Below are 17,308 nucleotides of genomic sequence, written 5' to 3' on the forward strand. Positions count from 1 at the left end.
CCAAGAACCACTCGGGCAGAACTTCAGGAAGACCTTGCATTAGCAGGTACTTTTGTTTCAAAGAAAACTATAAGCAATGCATTGAACCACCATGGCATCCATGCACGCTCACCATGCAAGACTCCATTGCTGAACAAAAAGTATGTTGAGGCTCGGTTAAAGTTAGCAAAAGAGCATTTGGAGAAGCCTGTGGATAATTGGGAGACTATAGCAGTGATCACCAATCCTGGTCCTGGAGGGCCGGTGTCTCTGCAGAGTTTAGCTCCAACCCTAATCAAACACACCCGAAGCAGCTAATTAAGGTGCTTCAGGTGTGTTTGGTTAGGGTTGGAGCTAAACTTTGCAGAGACACCGGCCCTCAAGGACCAGGATTGGTGACCACTGGACTATAGTATGGTCAGATGAAAGCACAATTTAACTTCTACACACCATGTTTGTAGAAGAAATGGTACTGCCCACCACACCAAGAACACCATACCAACAGTTAAGTTTGGGGTGGAAGCATCATGGTTTGGGGCTGCTTTTCAGCAAGGGTTACTGGCAGACTTCATATTATTGAAGGCAGAATGAATGGAGAAATGTACTGGGACATTCTGGATAAAAATCTGCTGAGATCTACCAGAAAGCTGAAAATGAAAAGACTGTGGAGCAAGATTTAAGCAAGACAATGATCCCAAACACAAGGCCAAGGAAACAATGAAGTGGCCCAGTCAATCACCTGACCTAAATCCCATAGAAAATCTATGGAGAGAACTGAAGATCAAAGTTCATAAAAGAGGCCCAAGGAACCTTCAAGATTTAAACCATTTGTGTGGAAGAATGTGGCAGAATCACTCCTGAGCAATGCAGACAACTGGTCTCTCCATACAAGAGGCGTCTAGAAGCTGTAATCACCAACAAAGGCTTTTCTACTGTATTAAATAAAGTGTGTTCTATAATTTTGTGTATTTATTATGACTCAACTTGTATACTTAAATGTTCTGATTTCTTTGTATGAATTCAATAATTGGCTTGATGGCTGGAAGTGTTGTGTCAATAGCCCACTTAGAAATCCCCTCACTGATAAAAAAATGCTTTTTTTTGAGGATGTGTGTGTGTATATATAATATGTATATACGCACTACTATATTAGTTGATGTTGTCCTGGTGTGGTCAGTATACAGAGGGTGTGTCTGAGTGTAATGATGTACTCTAAAAGTTTAAAACAAATAGTTTTACACAATGTTTTTTTTAACAATACTACCTCTTGAACTCTGACGAAATACTGGCTTTGCAACTATTGCAATGTGTTTCCAAGGCACAGTGTTGAACAGTATGGTGAATAATTTAATTAGGAGATCAGTATTGGCTTTTGACATATATTGAATCTTTATTAATAAAATATTCTTCGAACTGTACCCAAAAACTATGTTTGGTAACACTTTATAGACAAATAGTGTTGCATATGAAACACAGGAGTTAAAGGCAGAGTGCAAGATTTTTGAAAAACACTTTGGAAAAGGGAGTCTGGCCGAGTACCAAAACACACTTGTAGTCGATCATCAGTAAGGTGCGTGTCTACTAACCAACATTGTTTCCCGGGTTGCGTGTGTGGGGCGGGTCTATCAAAAAAGGTGTCCAGATTCTATTGGAGTAGGGCCGTGTTTGTTTAGGTGATTTCAAATGTCAATATTGGCTTTCAGAGATCATGCACCCCGCCTTTAAAGGACATATTTCAACTTATATTCATCATCATCTATATAGGCACTGGCGATAATTTGTAAAGTCTGAAAAATATATACAGTATTGAAACACATGGTTAACTAAGACATTTCAATACATAATCATCATCTATGTAGTCACTGGTGACGCCCATATAAATATATATATATAGAATAGAAATAAAAGTACTAACGGGTTATATTACACAGACTAGCTTTACCGTCTTCCAATCCAATGGGTTTTGACCACTGAAGTGTGCATGAATTAGGGTTAGCAACCATATTTTAGGCTTTATTCAGGTGTGTGTTTTCATTATCCTCATCTTCTTCCTGCTCCTCTTCCGTATCTGGTTCATGGACAAAGCCGTAACGCCGATAAACAGATCCGTCTCGACTGGTGTAGACCACGTCCACCTCATCACCGCTGTCGTCTGGTTCTGGTACACCATGAGGCATTGGCCGATCGTTAGGCTGTGTTGTGGCCACCCCGCTCAATCTTTCGTAGCTCCGTCTCCAGCATAACCTCTTCTTGGCTCGGGCCTGGACCAGGACGAAGACGACAAGTGACAGGACCACGACTAGCAGGAGGATGGCGGGTAGGGCAGCGGATGAGTGCTGTATTGCCTGGGTCCCTTGAACGACCTTGTCCTGGTTTTCACTTTGTACCGGGGCTTCAAGACACAATGCTGTAAAAATAGCACATGGAATATAATAAGGGCCACATGCCAAATGGTAAATAAACCACACTTGCTAAACTCCTTTTATAATCACAAAAAGGACATCATTTTCCTGATCACCAAAATCAGTAAACATTCTTTTGTGCTGAAGAGAAGAAAGAAAATCGCACAATTATGACACAATTTATATTTTACAATTTAAAGGGATAGTTCACACAATATTTTTTTAGTTTGTTTAGACTTATTGTACTAAACCTGTATGATTTTTTTTATCTGTTAAACACAAACAACATTTTGATAAATGATGGTAAGTTGATGATACCCATTGACTTACCATACAATATCCTTCTTGAACAGTTAAAATATATGGTAGGTGTCAAGGGCACTGCATTAAAGTGGTTTGCCTCCTACCTTGAGAGGAGGACTTTCTCTGTAAATTTTGGAAATTGTTCATCATCATCTGCACCTGTTTTGTTTGGTGTGCCCCAGGGATCTATTTTGGGACCTTTATTGTTTTCCCTTTATATGCTGCCTTTGGCCCACATTTTCCAGAAGTACAACATTTCATATCACTGTTATGAAGATGATTCTCAGCTTTACCTTCCAGTAAGGCTTGATACCACTGCTTCATTTGATGTGTTACTGGAATGTGTAGATGATATTAAAAGGTGGATGACAAATAATTTTTTGCAGCTAAATGAGGAAAAAAACAGATGTTTTAATTCTTGGTTGTCCGGCAGATTCTGTTCCTGCTCTGAAAGCCCAGTTAGGTCCTCTCTCAACAAATGTATGCACCCAAGTCAAAAACCTTGGAGTAATTTTTGATTCTTCATTATTCTTTGACAGACAAATTAGTGCAGTTATTAAAGGAAGCTTTTTCCATTTAAGATCTATTGCAAAGCTGAAGAATCTTCTCTCAAGAAAAGAAGTTGCAATTCATGCATTTGTGACATCAAGATTAGACTATTGCAACTCTCTTTATTGTGGTCTTCCGCAATCTTCACTATCTCGACTACAACTGTTCAAAATGCAGCTGCAAGACTTTTGACTGGGTCTAGAAAGAGGGATCATGTTTCTCCAGTTTTGGCATCTCTTCACTGGCTTCCTATTAAGTTTCGAGGTTGATTTTAAAATTCTTATGTTTGTTTATAAGGTGTTGTCTGGCTCTGCACCTAGGTATATTTGTGATCTAATTGTACCTTATTGTCCTGGTAGGGCACTTAGATCTTCAAACCATTTGCATTTAAATGTGCCACGAAGTCGTTACAAATCAAAGGGTGATCGGGCCTTTTCTGTGGCTGGGCCCATGCTTTGGAATTCTCTCCCTTATCATGTGAGGTCTGCTCAATCATTGGACATTTTTAAATCTAATCTGAAGACATATTTTTATTCCATAGCTTTTGGACATTTGTAGTTGTTTCCCTTGTGTACAGCACTTTGGATCAATTTTTATTGTGTTAAATGTGCTTTATAAATAAAGGTTGTTGTTGTTGTTGTTGTTGTTGTTGTTGACTTCCATGGTATTTGTTTATCCTACTATGGAAGTCAATGGGTACCGTTGTTTTCGTGTTTTTTAACTGAATAAAGAAATGAAGAATTCATACAGGTTTAGGACAACATGAGGGTGAGTAAATGATGACAGAATTTTCATTTTCATTACGTCACAGTGTAAATCGATTGGCGAATGACATCATTATATTGCGCAGTGGCGGCTCATGACTGCTCTTCTGAGGGGCACAAATTCAAAATATGTGTTCGGAGTGTCATGTGAACCATGTGCATCAAGTGTTTTGTCAAAATAAGTGCCTGCTGTCAAAACCGTTTATGATAAAAGAGCTGACAAATGAGTGACTTTTCATTGGATAAAATAACAAATTTCTCTGGATTCAAACAAATCTTTCATGTTGTGCCTTAAATAATTGCTTAAGACAATATATAACTTAACACTTGCTAAACTTTACACTTAATAACACAACAAAATAGGAAACACGTGTCCTTACGATTTACCCATTTAAAGATTAAAAACTAAAGTTCATTACCTGAACCTGAATCACAGAGACAACAGTTCTTCGCTTTCTCTCCAAACTGGCAGCAGGGCAAACACTGACTGTCAACCACATGCAGTGCGAAACCTGGATGACAAGTTACGCAGCTCCGGGGTCCATCCCCAGAACAATGTTTACAAGACTCATCACAGGGCTCACAAACTCCCTATAACACACAAAGAGACAAATTCTGTATTTCATTGGTTCTCAAACTGAGCCAGAGGGTCCCAGTTTTATGAAATTTTTTAACATACATTAATTTATAAATTCTGTGTAATTAAACCTCAGATAAGGCGACTAACCAACTACACGGCATCATTTAATATGTTTTGTTTAACTCAAATTCTAAGGAATTTTCTTCGGGGGGCGCACGCACGGGATGCACCCTACACAAGGGAACGGTGAAAAGTTTGGATCCACTGCTGTATGCAATGACATGTATATCTCTTCAGAAGATTATGATAGTGTTTTTGTATCTTTGAATAACTAATAATAACTGGGTCGATACACTGCAAAAAATGACTTTGAATATGTGTGCTAAAAAAAATCTGCCAATGGGGTAAGAAAATTTTTCTTACATTTTCTTAATTAAAGGGTGCATTTCACAAGACTTTTTAAAGATTTTAAATAAATATTTGGTGTCCCCAGAGTACGTATGTGAAGTTCTAGCTCGAAGATAATTTATAATAGCATGTTAAAATTGCCACTTTGTAGGTGTGAACAAAAATGTGCAGTTTTTGGGTGTGTCCTTTAAAATGCAAATGAGCTGATCTCTGCACTTAATGGCAGTGCCGCAGTTGGATAGTGCAGATTAAGGGGCGGTGTTATTCCCTTTCTGACATCACAAGGGGAGCCAGATTTCAATGACCTATTTTTTTACATGCTTGCAGAGAATGGTTTACCAAAACGAAGTTACTGGGTTGATCTTTTACACATTTTCTAGGTTGATAGAAGCACTGGGGACCCAATTGTAGCGCTTAAACATGATATGTCCCCTTTAAGTGTATAAGAAAAGGTTTAAAAGACTTATTTTCTTCATTTTGCGTGTCAAGAAAATACACCTTAATTTAAGAATTTCTAAAATACTAAAATAAAAATACTAATAAAGTCATTATCATGATATCTTTAATAATGACTGGGATACAGACGAAAAGACCCAGACGAAAGATTGCCATCGTGAAACAATCGTCGTGATTTCTGTGATCGTAGCCCTTGATCGGTGGTCCTATTTCTTACTGTGAGAGTGGTTCAAAAACATCCGTTTCCCTGGTCTTGCATCCAAAGATAACCTATGATAGTTTTCTAACAGTGTTTGAAATTCATCATGTTCATCGCATAGTGTGTTTTCTGCTACAACCTGCGTACCGGTATTTGTTAACCACTAGCGCATGCTGTCATCATCGTACAGTCTACATGCTTTTCTTACCCAAGTTCCCCAACGATCCATGTCGCACAGTAATGATCTTATAGGAGTGCAAAAATCCTGCAGTGTATTCCAGCCTTAAGCCTTGTTTTCACAGAAAGGGGTGCATCTAATATAAAGTATTGGCATTGGTACATAAACATTTCTCAACAACCCTCTTAAACTTACAGCCTGGGAATAATAGCGACTTTCTTCACAGCGAGGGTAACAAACTCCATCTTGCAACACACTGCCCCAGTCACATGTCAAACAGCCCTGTGGAGTGTTATCTGTAAACGAAACAAACACATAAAAAAGGGTGACTTGGCAATGTTTCTTTAATTAGACAACATGAGAATATTCTGTATCACACACCTGTGCAGGATCGACAGCTGGTGTGGCACTGCGCACAGCTGTGCCCGTTCTCATAAAAGCGTTGTGGGCATTGGTCAACACACTGCCTGGTACCTTGCAGGTCTAGCAGAGGAGGTGTGCACACCCTGCACGCATCCGGTCCTGCACCTGTGCACTGCTCACAGGAGCGGTCACACCTCTCACAACGCTCATCTGAGCTGTAGTACCTTAGAAAGGGATTATATAATACAGTTTACATTAAGTGTAATACCGTATATGATAATATGTACTATGCTACATTATTTCTGTGCTTTCAGAACCACAACAAACCAGAGAGTTTAATATGGGAACATCTACAGGTAGTTGCCAAGATATTTCCAAAGCAATTTAGTCATTTAATGTGTTTGACTGGGACGCCAAGACTCAACAGCTTACTCAGACATACTATTTGCTTTCAACACCCAGTGACGTGAAAAACTTTGCTTAAACTGCAGTCTGTTTGCTTACCAAAGCCATATGTACGCATAAGTATGTAATGGGTAACCAGTCTGGGCACTTTATAGTTGTATAAATTAATGCAGCATAAATTAATAAAGTCCATGTTATAGGCTATATAGTGTTATTTTCTAACTTGAATGTGTTACATGCCTTAATAACAAATGCCCAACTTTAAGGTAAGAGTTTTTCAGATGCACTTAAAGTAGCAATAGTCTCACCCTGTAGGACAATGGCTCACGCAGAGATGAGACAGCAGGTGAAGGTAGCCCGGCGCGCAAATTAGGCAGTCTCGAGGAGATGCTCCTGTACAGGTGCCGCATACGTGATCGCAGGGCATACAGAAACCCAGCTCTATCCCATCTGCCACCTCATGGGCACTGTAAGTGCCCGCGGGACACTTGGTCACACATGAGCCATCTAAAACAAATGTACTGGTATTATCTGTTTGTTATATCAACAACTGTACTGTAGATTAAAGATGTGTTAAAATGCAAACACAAGCCAAACAAACCTCAACCTAGTGTAAACATTTTTTTACTGTTCTAATTCTTTCCCCGCCAGCGTTTTTTTTTTTTTAAATCGCCAGCATTTTTTCATGATTTTCACAAAAGTTTAATGTCTTTCAGAAAATGTTCTTCTACAAATATATAGACATATGCTGAGTCCAAATTCGCATACTATCCATCCTAAATATTATTCGAAACTAGAATTAGTACGTCCCAAATCGTAGTATGTTGAAATGAGTATCCCAAAGATACCCGGATGGTCTACATTTTTCCGGTTAAAATTCGAAGTGCAGATCAATGCACACTCTAAGGGCTAATATTGCCCACAACCCATTGCGTGCGGGAGGGAGGAGCAACCGCACTGGCCCTCTTGCGTATTTGTAGTAATACTGTGGCTGTACAAATGTTAACTTTATTAGTCCAGCGAAAGAAACATGGTTACAACACTTTTGCTATAGTAAAAGCATGGTTCATTTTCATCTGGGTATTTTTGAGTATATACATAAGTATAAAATTAAGTATAAACTATAAACTTTAAATATTTTGACTTAAAAATAAGTCGCTTTCGTTACACATTGACGTCAGAACCAGCTGCCTCCCAGACGACCTGCGTTTGGTTCTAATAACGCTCTGCTTCACTCCTCAACTTGTAAAATGTATTGTGAAAAAAAAACGATGAGGAATAAAATGGAAATAGTAAATAAAATTATATTGGATATAAGTTATAAGAATGAATGAAATATTGTTAACAGTTGTGGTGTGCGTAACCACGTTTTCGTTCACTTTGCATGACGTCATCGAAGTACGTCCCAGAACGTGCATACTCTTTTGCTACACACTCAAAAGTATGTACGTTTTCCTCACAAAAACAGTACATACTTTTAGGTCTTGTATAAGTAGGCGAATTGGGACTCAGCAATACAATATATCAAATGAAAAAAACTTAATTTGTTCTCTTTTTATCACCCCTCAACTATGGGAAGGTTTCTTCAAAAATACCACATTTTAATTGCATTTTTGTAAAGGATGTTTGTTAGCGATCAGATTCAGAACGATGATCAAAACATAGATGAAGTTTTATTATTTTAAATCAGTGAGTTTTTAAGTGTTTTATAAGTTGTGTACAAGCACCACCTAGTGGATAATAGTGGAAATATAGATTGCCGTAAAACAGGGAAATGTCATTGGCAGGAAACCGTTTTCTCTTAACTCTTTCACCGCCATTGACAATATATCTCGTCAATTAAAAGAAAACGCTTCCCCGCCAATGACGAGATTTTCCGTCTTTCCGCAATACCGCTGTTATCAACCAGGTGGCGCCCTTCCGCAAGGAAGTATTGCCCTATGGCAAGCGGCTGTATGTCCGTGTCTGTTTTAAAGATCGCTCTGAATGGGATCTCTATGAAAAGTCCGTCACAAAAATGGAATTATCTCTGCTTTTTGCTCAAAATGTGGTGCTTTTGCAGAAACCTACCCATATTTAAAAGCTGATTACAAAAGAACCACTAAAGGTAGGATGAAACGTTTTTTTTTTTGTTTGAAAGCAGAGGGTCTGTTCTTTCATTTGGTATATTGTATGTTTATATATTTAAAGAAGAACATTTTCTGGAAGGCATTAAACTTTGGTGAAAATCATGAAAAACGCTGGCGCTGGCTGGCAACTTTTTTTAAAAACGCTGGCGGTGAAAGAGTTAATTGACGAGATAACTCAGCAATGGCGGGGAAAGAGTTAAACTTCAGTATTAGTTAACTAATACAAATTTAAGGAAAATATAATAATAAAATAATAGAAAAGTAATCATACTATAAAGGTAATTGGGTAAGGCACAGGTCTGGCAGTCATAAGGCCCGGGGCCCTCGCAAGATTGACATAGCCGATGGCACGCCTGGCACGTGAACTGGTTGTTTTGAAGAAATGTTTTAGGTGGGCAGTCAGATTCTCCAGTAACTCCACACATCATGGTGTTGGGGTCCAGCACCAGATTCTTTTCGCACTGAAGACACTGGGTGGGCTCGGGACCTTCACACCGGGCACAGGTCTGGTGACATTCTGTGGAGACAAAATAAATAATTTATACACACTGCGAATTTGTCAATACAGTTTCATTAGATTTAATAGATGGTTCTTGCCAAAAATTCCCTTGTTTATCAAGAAATGAAAAAAAAACACATGTGATTTCAACAATACTACACTGCCAGTAAAAAACTGTCACTGGGGCAGTAATCTTTAGAAATGTGTATCATTTAGGTTTGTATTATTTTGAATTATAATTTATCGATATGTAACATAATATGTTATTATAGTGTTGTGCTTAAATGGTGTGAAAACACTGATATGTTTATACGATTCTATAAACGCCTTATAACCAAACTAAAATATTTGCATTGCTGTATAAATGCATTGTGCTTGACATATCTAACAGATCTGTTAAACAGAAGTAGGTAAATAGCACACTATTGATTATAAAAGGCCTTTTCAGTGGACATAACTGTATAGTAAATACATCACCCTGGCATTCCTTATCAGAGGTATGATAATATGTGCCCACGGGACACTCCTCCAAACATGTGCCCTCATAAAGTTTCGGGGTGAGAGGAGAGCAGGTTTCACAGTCATCAGATAGAGGACCGGAGCAGGCGGCGCAGGTGGAATGACAGCTTACGCAGATGCCCTGGTCCAAATCCTCAAAGTAACCTTTTGGACAGACAGCCTTACATTCACCATTTAAGAGCAAATAGAGAAAGCTGCATCCTGAAAGCACAATAAATATACATGTAAAATTCACTGTGGTTGAAGAGTAAATATTGTGTTAGCAGAATTGCTCTGGAATGTATTTTTGGTAAAGTGGCACCCCTAACAGGTTTTAAGTGGTAGTTAAATATTATGTGTGACTATATTTGTTTTTTCTAAATGTTCTGGCTCTACTGCCCCCCACCTGGTCCGTTCACATTCTACAGATTTAAAGGCGGGGTGCATGATTTTTTTTTTGAGTATGTGTGGGGCGGGTTTATCAAAAGAAGGTCCAGATTATTTTGGGGTAGGGGCGTGTTTGTTTATGTGCTTTCAGAGATCATGCACCCCGCCTTTAATTAATATTGTTCAGTTTCTGGTGTCCTGAAAAATGCTGAGTTTGTTAGCACATGTTTAATCCGAAACAGCCCCTTATAAAAAGCAATATTGAAAACTAATAAAATGACTGAAACATATAACAAAATCACTAAAAATTTAACTAAACTTAAAAAAAAGGTAAATATAAAAGCTGATTCAAATTTTTAGGGCCCGAGCACCGAGGAGCAGGCCAGAATGGCCTGCACCGAATGGTGCGAAGCCCTATTGTTTTTGCTCGGATTATTATTAGGGCCCGAGCACCGAGGAGCAGGCCAGAATGGCCTGCACCGAATGGTGCGAAGCCCTATTGTTTTTGCTCGGATTATTATTTTTTTTTTTTTTTTTTTTTTAACAGTTTTGGGCACTTTGGGTGCCTTAACATACTCGAAAACTCTTGAAATTTGGCACAGACGTCAGAGTCGTCTGTCATTGCGAACGGGCAAAGGCTGGAACACGGGCGTGGCAAAGGGGCTCTGTAGCGCCCCCTGTAATGCAACAGAAAACATTGGTGCACAGATCGGACAAACATGTACCCACATGTACGGGAGTTGGTACGCATATAGAACTCATCGACCCGAACAACTTTCACCCTCTAACATTTAAGCTCCGCCCAACAGGAAGTCGGCTATTTTGGATTGTTTAAAAAATGCATGCGGTGAACTTTTAAATACTCCTCCTAGGGGATTCATGCGAATGACACCAAATGTGGTGATCATGATGTCGAGACATTGTACTTGCTAAATTGCGAAGGGATTTTTGATATCTCGAACGGTTCTGCCATGGCGAGGCGACAAAGTTGTGGCGAAATCAGAGAAACAGGAAGTGTCTAATATCTAAGGTAAAAAATGTCTTATTGTGATGCCATGCGGGTAGTTTGTTCGTCTGAAGATTCCGATCACATCGATGTGCCTATTGTGACTCCCGGGTATAGCGCCACCACCAGGCGCCAGGAAGTGTGTCAGTCATGAACTGTTAAATACTACTCCTAGGTAATTCATACGATTGACACCAAACGTGGTGAACATGATGCTGAGACATTGGACTTGCTAAATTGCGAAGGGATTTTTTATATCTCAAACGGTGTTGCCATGACGAGGCGACAAATTTATGGCGAATTCAATGAAACCGGAAGTGTCTAATATCTAAAGCAAAAAATGTCTTATTGGGATGAAACGCAGTGTGTATGTTCGGCCAAGGATTCCGATCGCATCGATGTGCCTATTTTGAGTCTCGGGTATAGCGCCACCAACAGGCACCAGGAAGTGTGGCAGTCACAAAAGGTGGATTTCTTGACAGTTGCATATGGTGAACTTTTAAATACTCCTCCTAGGATTTTCATGCGATTGACACCAAAAGCGGTCAACACGATGCTGAGACATTGTAGATGATAAATTGCGAAGGGATTTTTGATATCTCGAACGCTGTTCCCATGGCAACACGTCAAACTTTACTTTCATTTTCAGGCATATTTAAGGTCTTGGCGTGCACTTTGGGTGCCTTAACATGCTCGAAAACATCGGAAATTTGGCACAGATGTCAAAGTCACGTGCCACTAGGCTCATGCAAAGGCTGAAATATGGGTGTGGCAAGGGAGCTCTGTAGCGCCCCCTGTAATGCAAAAACAAACTTTGGGGCACAGATCGAGCAAACATGTACGCACATGTACGAGAGTTGGTACGCATATAGATCTCATCGACTTGAATAACTTTCGCACTCAAACATTTTAGCTCCGCCCAACAGGAAGTCGGCTATTTTGTATTGTTTCAAAAATGCATGTGGTGAACTTTTAAATACTCCTCCTAGGATTTTCATGCGATTGACACGAGAATTGGTCAACATGATGCCAAGACATTGTAGATGATAAATTGCGAAGGGATTTTTGATATCTCAAACGCTGTTCCCATGGCAACCTGTCAAACTTTATTTTCATTTTGAACGCATATTTAAACCTTACATCTGCGTGTGGTAAACTTTTAAATACTCCTCCTGAGGAAATAATGTGATTGACTCCAGAAGTGGTCAACATAATGCTGAGACATTGTAGATGATAAATTGCGAAGGGATTTTTGATATCTCGAACGCTGTTCCCATGGCAATGCGTCAAACTTTACTTTCATTTTAAAGGCATATTTAAGCCTTTCAGTTGATGCCGATGTTCTTTTAAATACTCCTTCTAGAATAATCATGCAATTGACACCAAAAGTGGTCAACATAATGCCGAGACATAGTAGATGATAAATTGCGAAGGGATTTTTGATATCTCGAACGGTTCTGCCAAGGCGAGCTGACAAATTTATGGCGAAATCAGAGAAACAGGAAGTGTCTAATATCTAAGGCAAAAAATATCTTATTGTGATGCCATGCGGGGTGTTTGTTCGTCTGAAGATTCCGATCGCATCGATGTGCCTATTGTGACTCCCGGGTATAGCGCCACCACCAGGCGCCAGGAAGTGTGTCAGTCACAAAGCTGGATTTTTTTGACAGTTCCATGCAATGTTCTTTTAAATACTCCTTCTAGGATTTTCATGCGATTGACACAAGAAGTGGTCAACATGATGCAGATACATTGTAGATGATAAATTGCGAAGGGATTTTTGATATCTCGAACGCTGTTCCCATGGCAACCTGTCAAACTTTACTTTCATTTTAAAGGCATATTTAAGCCTTACAGTTCCATGCGATGCTCTTTTAAATACTCCTTCTAGGATTTTCATGCGATTGACTCCAGAAGTTGTCAACATGATGCTGAGACATTGTAGATGATAAATTGCGAAGGGATTTTTGATATCTCAAACGTTGTTCCCATGGCAACGCGTCAAACTTTGCTTTCATTTTCCAGCATATTTAAGGCTGACAGTTACATGCTGTGAACTTTTGAATACTCCTCGTATGGGATTCATGCGATTGACACCAGAAGTGGTCAACATGATGCTGAGACATTGAAGATGTTAAATTGCAAAGGAATTTTTGACACATCGAACGCTGTTCCCATGGCAACGCGTCAAACTTACTTTTATTTCAGGCATATTTCAGGCTCTTGGCAGCGTAGATTAAGTTTAAATTTGGCACACACATCTGATTTGTCGGCTGTTAAGTGTTGACAAAAACGTCAGATAAAGGCGTGTCTATTTAGTGACTGACTAGCGCCCCCGTTTGTCTAAAATATGGGGTTTCTTTAACCTACTGTACCTAAATGGGTCAGTAGCAACATGAAATAGTACACTGATATATACCCACTTGATGCACATGCCCACCGTGCATCGTTTTCTCGGACGCACCGTGTAGCGGTAAACAAACGTGCGAGGGCCCGCCATCGCTGCTTGCAGCTATATTTATTTTTTTTTTTTAACAGTTTTGGGCACTTTGGGTGCCTTAACATACTCGAAAACTCTTGAAATTTGGCACAGACGTCAGAGTCGTCTGTCATTGCGAACGGCCAAAGGCTGGAACACGGGCGTGGCAAAGGGGCTCTGTAGCGCCCCCTGTAATGCAAAAAAAAACATTGGTGCACAGATCGGACAAACATGTACCCACATGTACGGGAGTTGGTACGCATATAGATCTCATCGACCCGAACAACTTTAACCCTCTAACATTTAAGCTCCGCCCAACAGGAAGTCGGCTATTTTGGATTGTTTAAAAAATGCATGCGGTGAACTTTTAAATACTCCTCCTAGGGGATTCATGCGAATGACACCAAATGTGGTGATCATGATGGCGAGACATTGTACTTGCTAAATTGCGAAGGGATTTTTGATATCTCGAACGGTTCTGCCATGGCGAGGCGACAAAGTTGTGGCGAAATCAGAGAAACAGGAAGTGTTTAATATCTAAGGTAAAAAATGTCTTATTGTGATGCCATGCGGGGTGTTTGTTCGTCTGAAGATTCCGATCGCATCGATGTGCCTATTGTGACTCCTGGGTATAGCGCCACCACCAGGCGCCAGGAAGTGTGTCAGTCATGAACTTTTAAATACTTCTCCTAGGGAATTCATACGATTGACACCAAACGTGGTGAACATGATGCTGAGACATTGGACTTGCTAAATTGCGAAGGGATTTTTGATATCTCAAACGGTGTTGCCATGACGAGGCGACAAATTTATGGCGAATTCAATGAAACAGGAAGTGTCTAATATCTAAAGCAAAAAATGTCTTATGGGGATGAAACGCAGTGTGTATGTTCGGCCAAGGATTCCGATCGCATCGATGTGCCTATTTTGAGTCTCTGGTATAGCGCCACCAACAGGCACCAGGAAGTGTGGCAGTCGCAAAAGGTGGATTTCTTGACAGTTGCATATGCTGAACTTTTAAATACTCCTCCTAGGATTTTCATGCGATTGACACCAAAAGCGGTCAACACGATGCTGAGACATTGTAGATGATAAATTGCGAAGGGATTTTTGATATCTCGAACGCTGTTCCCATGGCAACGCGTCAAACTTTACTTTCATTTTCAGGCATATTTAAGCACTTGGCATGCACTTTGGGTGCCTTAACATGCTCGAAAACAACGGAAATTTGGCACAGATGTCAAAGTCACGTGCCACTAGGCTCATGCAAAGGCTGGAATATGGGCGTGGCAAGGGAGCTCTGTAGCGCCCCCTGTAATGCAAAAAAATAACATTGATGCACAGATCGGGCAAAAATGTACGCACATGTACGGGAGTTGGTACGCATATAGATCTCATCGACCCGAACAACTTTCGCACTTTAAGATTTAAGCTCCGCCCAACAGGAAGTCGGGTATTTTGGATTGTTTAAAAAATGAATGCGTTGAACTTTTAAATACTCCTCCTAGTGGATTCATGGGATTGACACCAAACGTGGTGAACATGATGTCGAGACATTGGACTTGCTAAATTGCGAAGGGATTTTTGATATCTCGAACGGTTCTGCCATGGCGAGGCGACAAATTTATGGCGAAATCAGAGAAACAGGAAGTGTCTAATATCTAAGGCAAAACATTTCTTATTGCGATGCCAAGCGGGGTGTTTGTTCGCCTGAAGATTCCGATCGCATCGATGTGCCTATTGTGAGTCTCGGGTATAGCGCCACCACGAGGCGCCAGGAAGTTTGTCAGTCACAAAGGTGGATTTTTTTGACAGTTCCATCTGATGTTCTTTTAAATACTCCTTCTAGGATATTCATGCGATTGACACCAAAAGTGGTCAACATGATGCCGAGACATTGTAGATGATAAATTGCGAAGGGATTTTTGATATCTCGAACGCTGTTCCCATGGCAACGCGTCAAACTTTTTACTTTCATTTTAAAGGCTTATTTAAGCCTTACAGTTGCATGCAGTGAACTTTTATATACTCCTTCTAGAATAATCATGCAATTGACACCAAAAGTGGTAAACATGAAGCCGAGATATTGTAGATGATAAATTGCGAAGGGATTTTTGATATCTCAAACGCTTTTCCCATGGCAACGCGTCAAAGTTTACTTTCATTTTAAAGGCATATTTAAGCCTTTCAGTTGACGCCGATGTTCCTTTAAATACTCCTTCTAGGATATTCATGCGATTAACACCAGAAGTGGTCAACATGATGCCGAGACATTGTAGATGATAAATTGCGAAGGGATTTTTGATATCTCGAACGCTGTTCCCATGGCAACGCCGCAAACTTTACTTTTATTTCAGGCATATTAAGGACTCTTGGCGTGATTAGATTAACCTTAAAGTTGGCACACACATCAGAGTTGTCGGCTGTTAAGTGTGCACAAAAAGGTCAGACATAAGCGTGTCTCTTAAGTGGCTCACTAGCGCCCCTGTTTGTCTAAAATGTGGGGTTTCTTTTACCTACAGTCCCCAAATGGCTCAGTAACAACATTAAATAGCCCACTGATATTTACCCACTTGATGCCCTTGCCCACCGTGCATCGTTTTCTCGGACGCACCGTGTAGCGGTAAAAAAACGTGCGAGGGCCCGCCATTGCTGCTTGCAGCTATATTTTTATAATTAAAATTAAAGCGTAAGGATGAATTGTTTTTGTGTACACAAACAATGAACTTAAATGTGTTTTTAACACTTAATTAAATAAATAATTCAACCTACAAATGGCTTAGTTCGAGTTGTTTCTGCATATTAAACAAGGAATGGTTTAAATATTTTAATATATATTAAAAATAGTACACATCACCATAAATACTATGTTTTTTGTTTATTGTTCAATTAAACTGGCACTGCAAATATGTACCACATTGTTTACCAAATTTCAATCAAAAATTTTAATACAATGCTGGTACAAGCAAATACAAATAACTGCAAAATAAGTTTTATTATTTATTTCACCACACCTTAAGCATCTGTTCATGTAAGGCGCGTCGACCAAAACTTTTTTTTTTAATCATATATATTTACTTCTACCAACATTATATAATTTTTTATGTATGTATGAGAAATTTTCTGTGATAAAATTGATTTTTCCTTTGTTTTTCCATGTTATTTGCTTTCCCGAGTTTATTGTTTTTTATGCATAATTTGATTTGGTTTGTTATATTATTGTATCATGTGATCTAGGCAGGATGTACTTTTTTTTTAAATCAGAGGGGGGATGTTTTTCAAATATTTTTATTTATTAAAATAATTTATGATATGCTTATACTAATTATTCGGGGTATTAAGGAAAACACCACCGTTTTTTTTTATATTTTACTATGTTCTTACTTAAACTTAGATAAAGTAATACATACCTATTTTTTTATGTGTACACTTAATCTTTGTACAGCGCATTATGAATGTGTTAGCATTTAGCATAGCCCCATTCATTCCTTAGGATCCAAACAGGGATGAATTTAGAAGCCACCAAACACTTTAATGTTTCCCTATTTAAAGACTGTAACATGAGTTACTGATTTAATACTTTAAAAAAAAATGTAATTGCGTGCCATGGCCCAGTGGTATTCTTTAAAATAGCTGTATATACCATATTACAGAATTGTTACCATATGCATGCCATGTACTTTGGTACTCCATGTAAGTTATTTTGAAAAATACATCATAGTAC

The 17,308-nt window shown here is 39.3% G+C and overlaps 1 protein-coding gene across 1 annotated transcript in view; it reads right to left on the reverse strand.

Annotated features, from left to right (window-relative positions):
* Positions 1 to 1,344: 1,344 nt before the first annotated feature.
* The window catches only part of LOC135781541 (uncharacterized), a 31,190-nt gene continuing 15,226 nt past the window's right edge, over positions 1,345 to 17,308 (reverse strand). The window contains exons 10-16 of the mRNA XM_065292091.2: positions 9,692 to 9,934; positions 8,987 to 9,232; positions 6,895 to 7,093; positions 6,200 to 6,405; positions 6,014 to 6,114; positions 4,417 to 4,588; positions 1,345 to 2,386 (exon numbers count right to left, since the gene is read on the reverse strand). Of these exons, the coding sequence (XP_065148163.1) occupies positions 1,986 to 2,386; positions 4,417 to 4,588; positions 6,014 to 6,114; positions 6,200 to 6,405; positions 6,895 to 7,093; positions 8,987 to 9,232; positions 9,692 to 9,934 (1,568 nt within the window). The 3' untranslated portion in view covers positions 1,345 to 1,985. The remainder of the gene's footprint in view (positions 2,387 to 4,416; positions 4,589 to 6,013; positions 6,115 to 6,199; positions 6,406 to 6,894; positions 7,094 to 8,986; positions 9,233 to 9,691; positions 9,935 to 17,308) is intronic.

Source organism: Paramisgurnus dabryanus, chromosome 23, assembly GCF_030506205.2.
Source record: "Paramisgurnus dabryanus chromosome 23, PD_genome_1.1, whole genome shotgun sequence".
In the NCBI taxonomy this organism is placed as follows: domain Eukaryota; kingdom Metazoa; phylum Chordata; class Actinopteri; order Cypriniformes; family Cobitidae; genus Paramisgurnus; species Paramisgurnus dabryanus.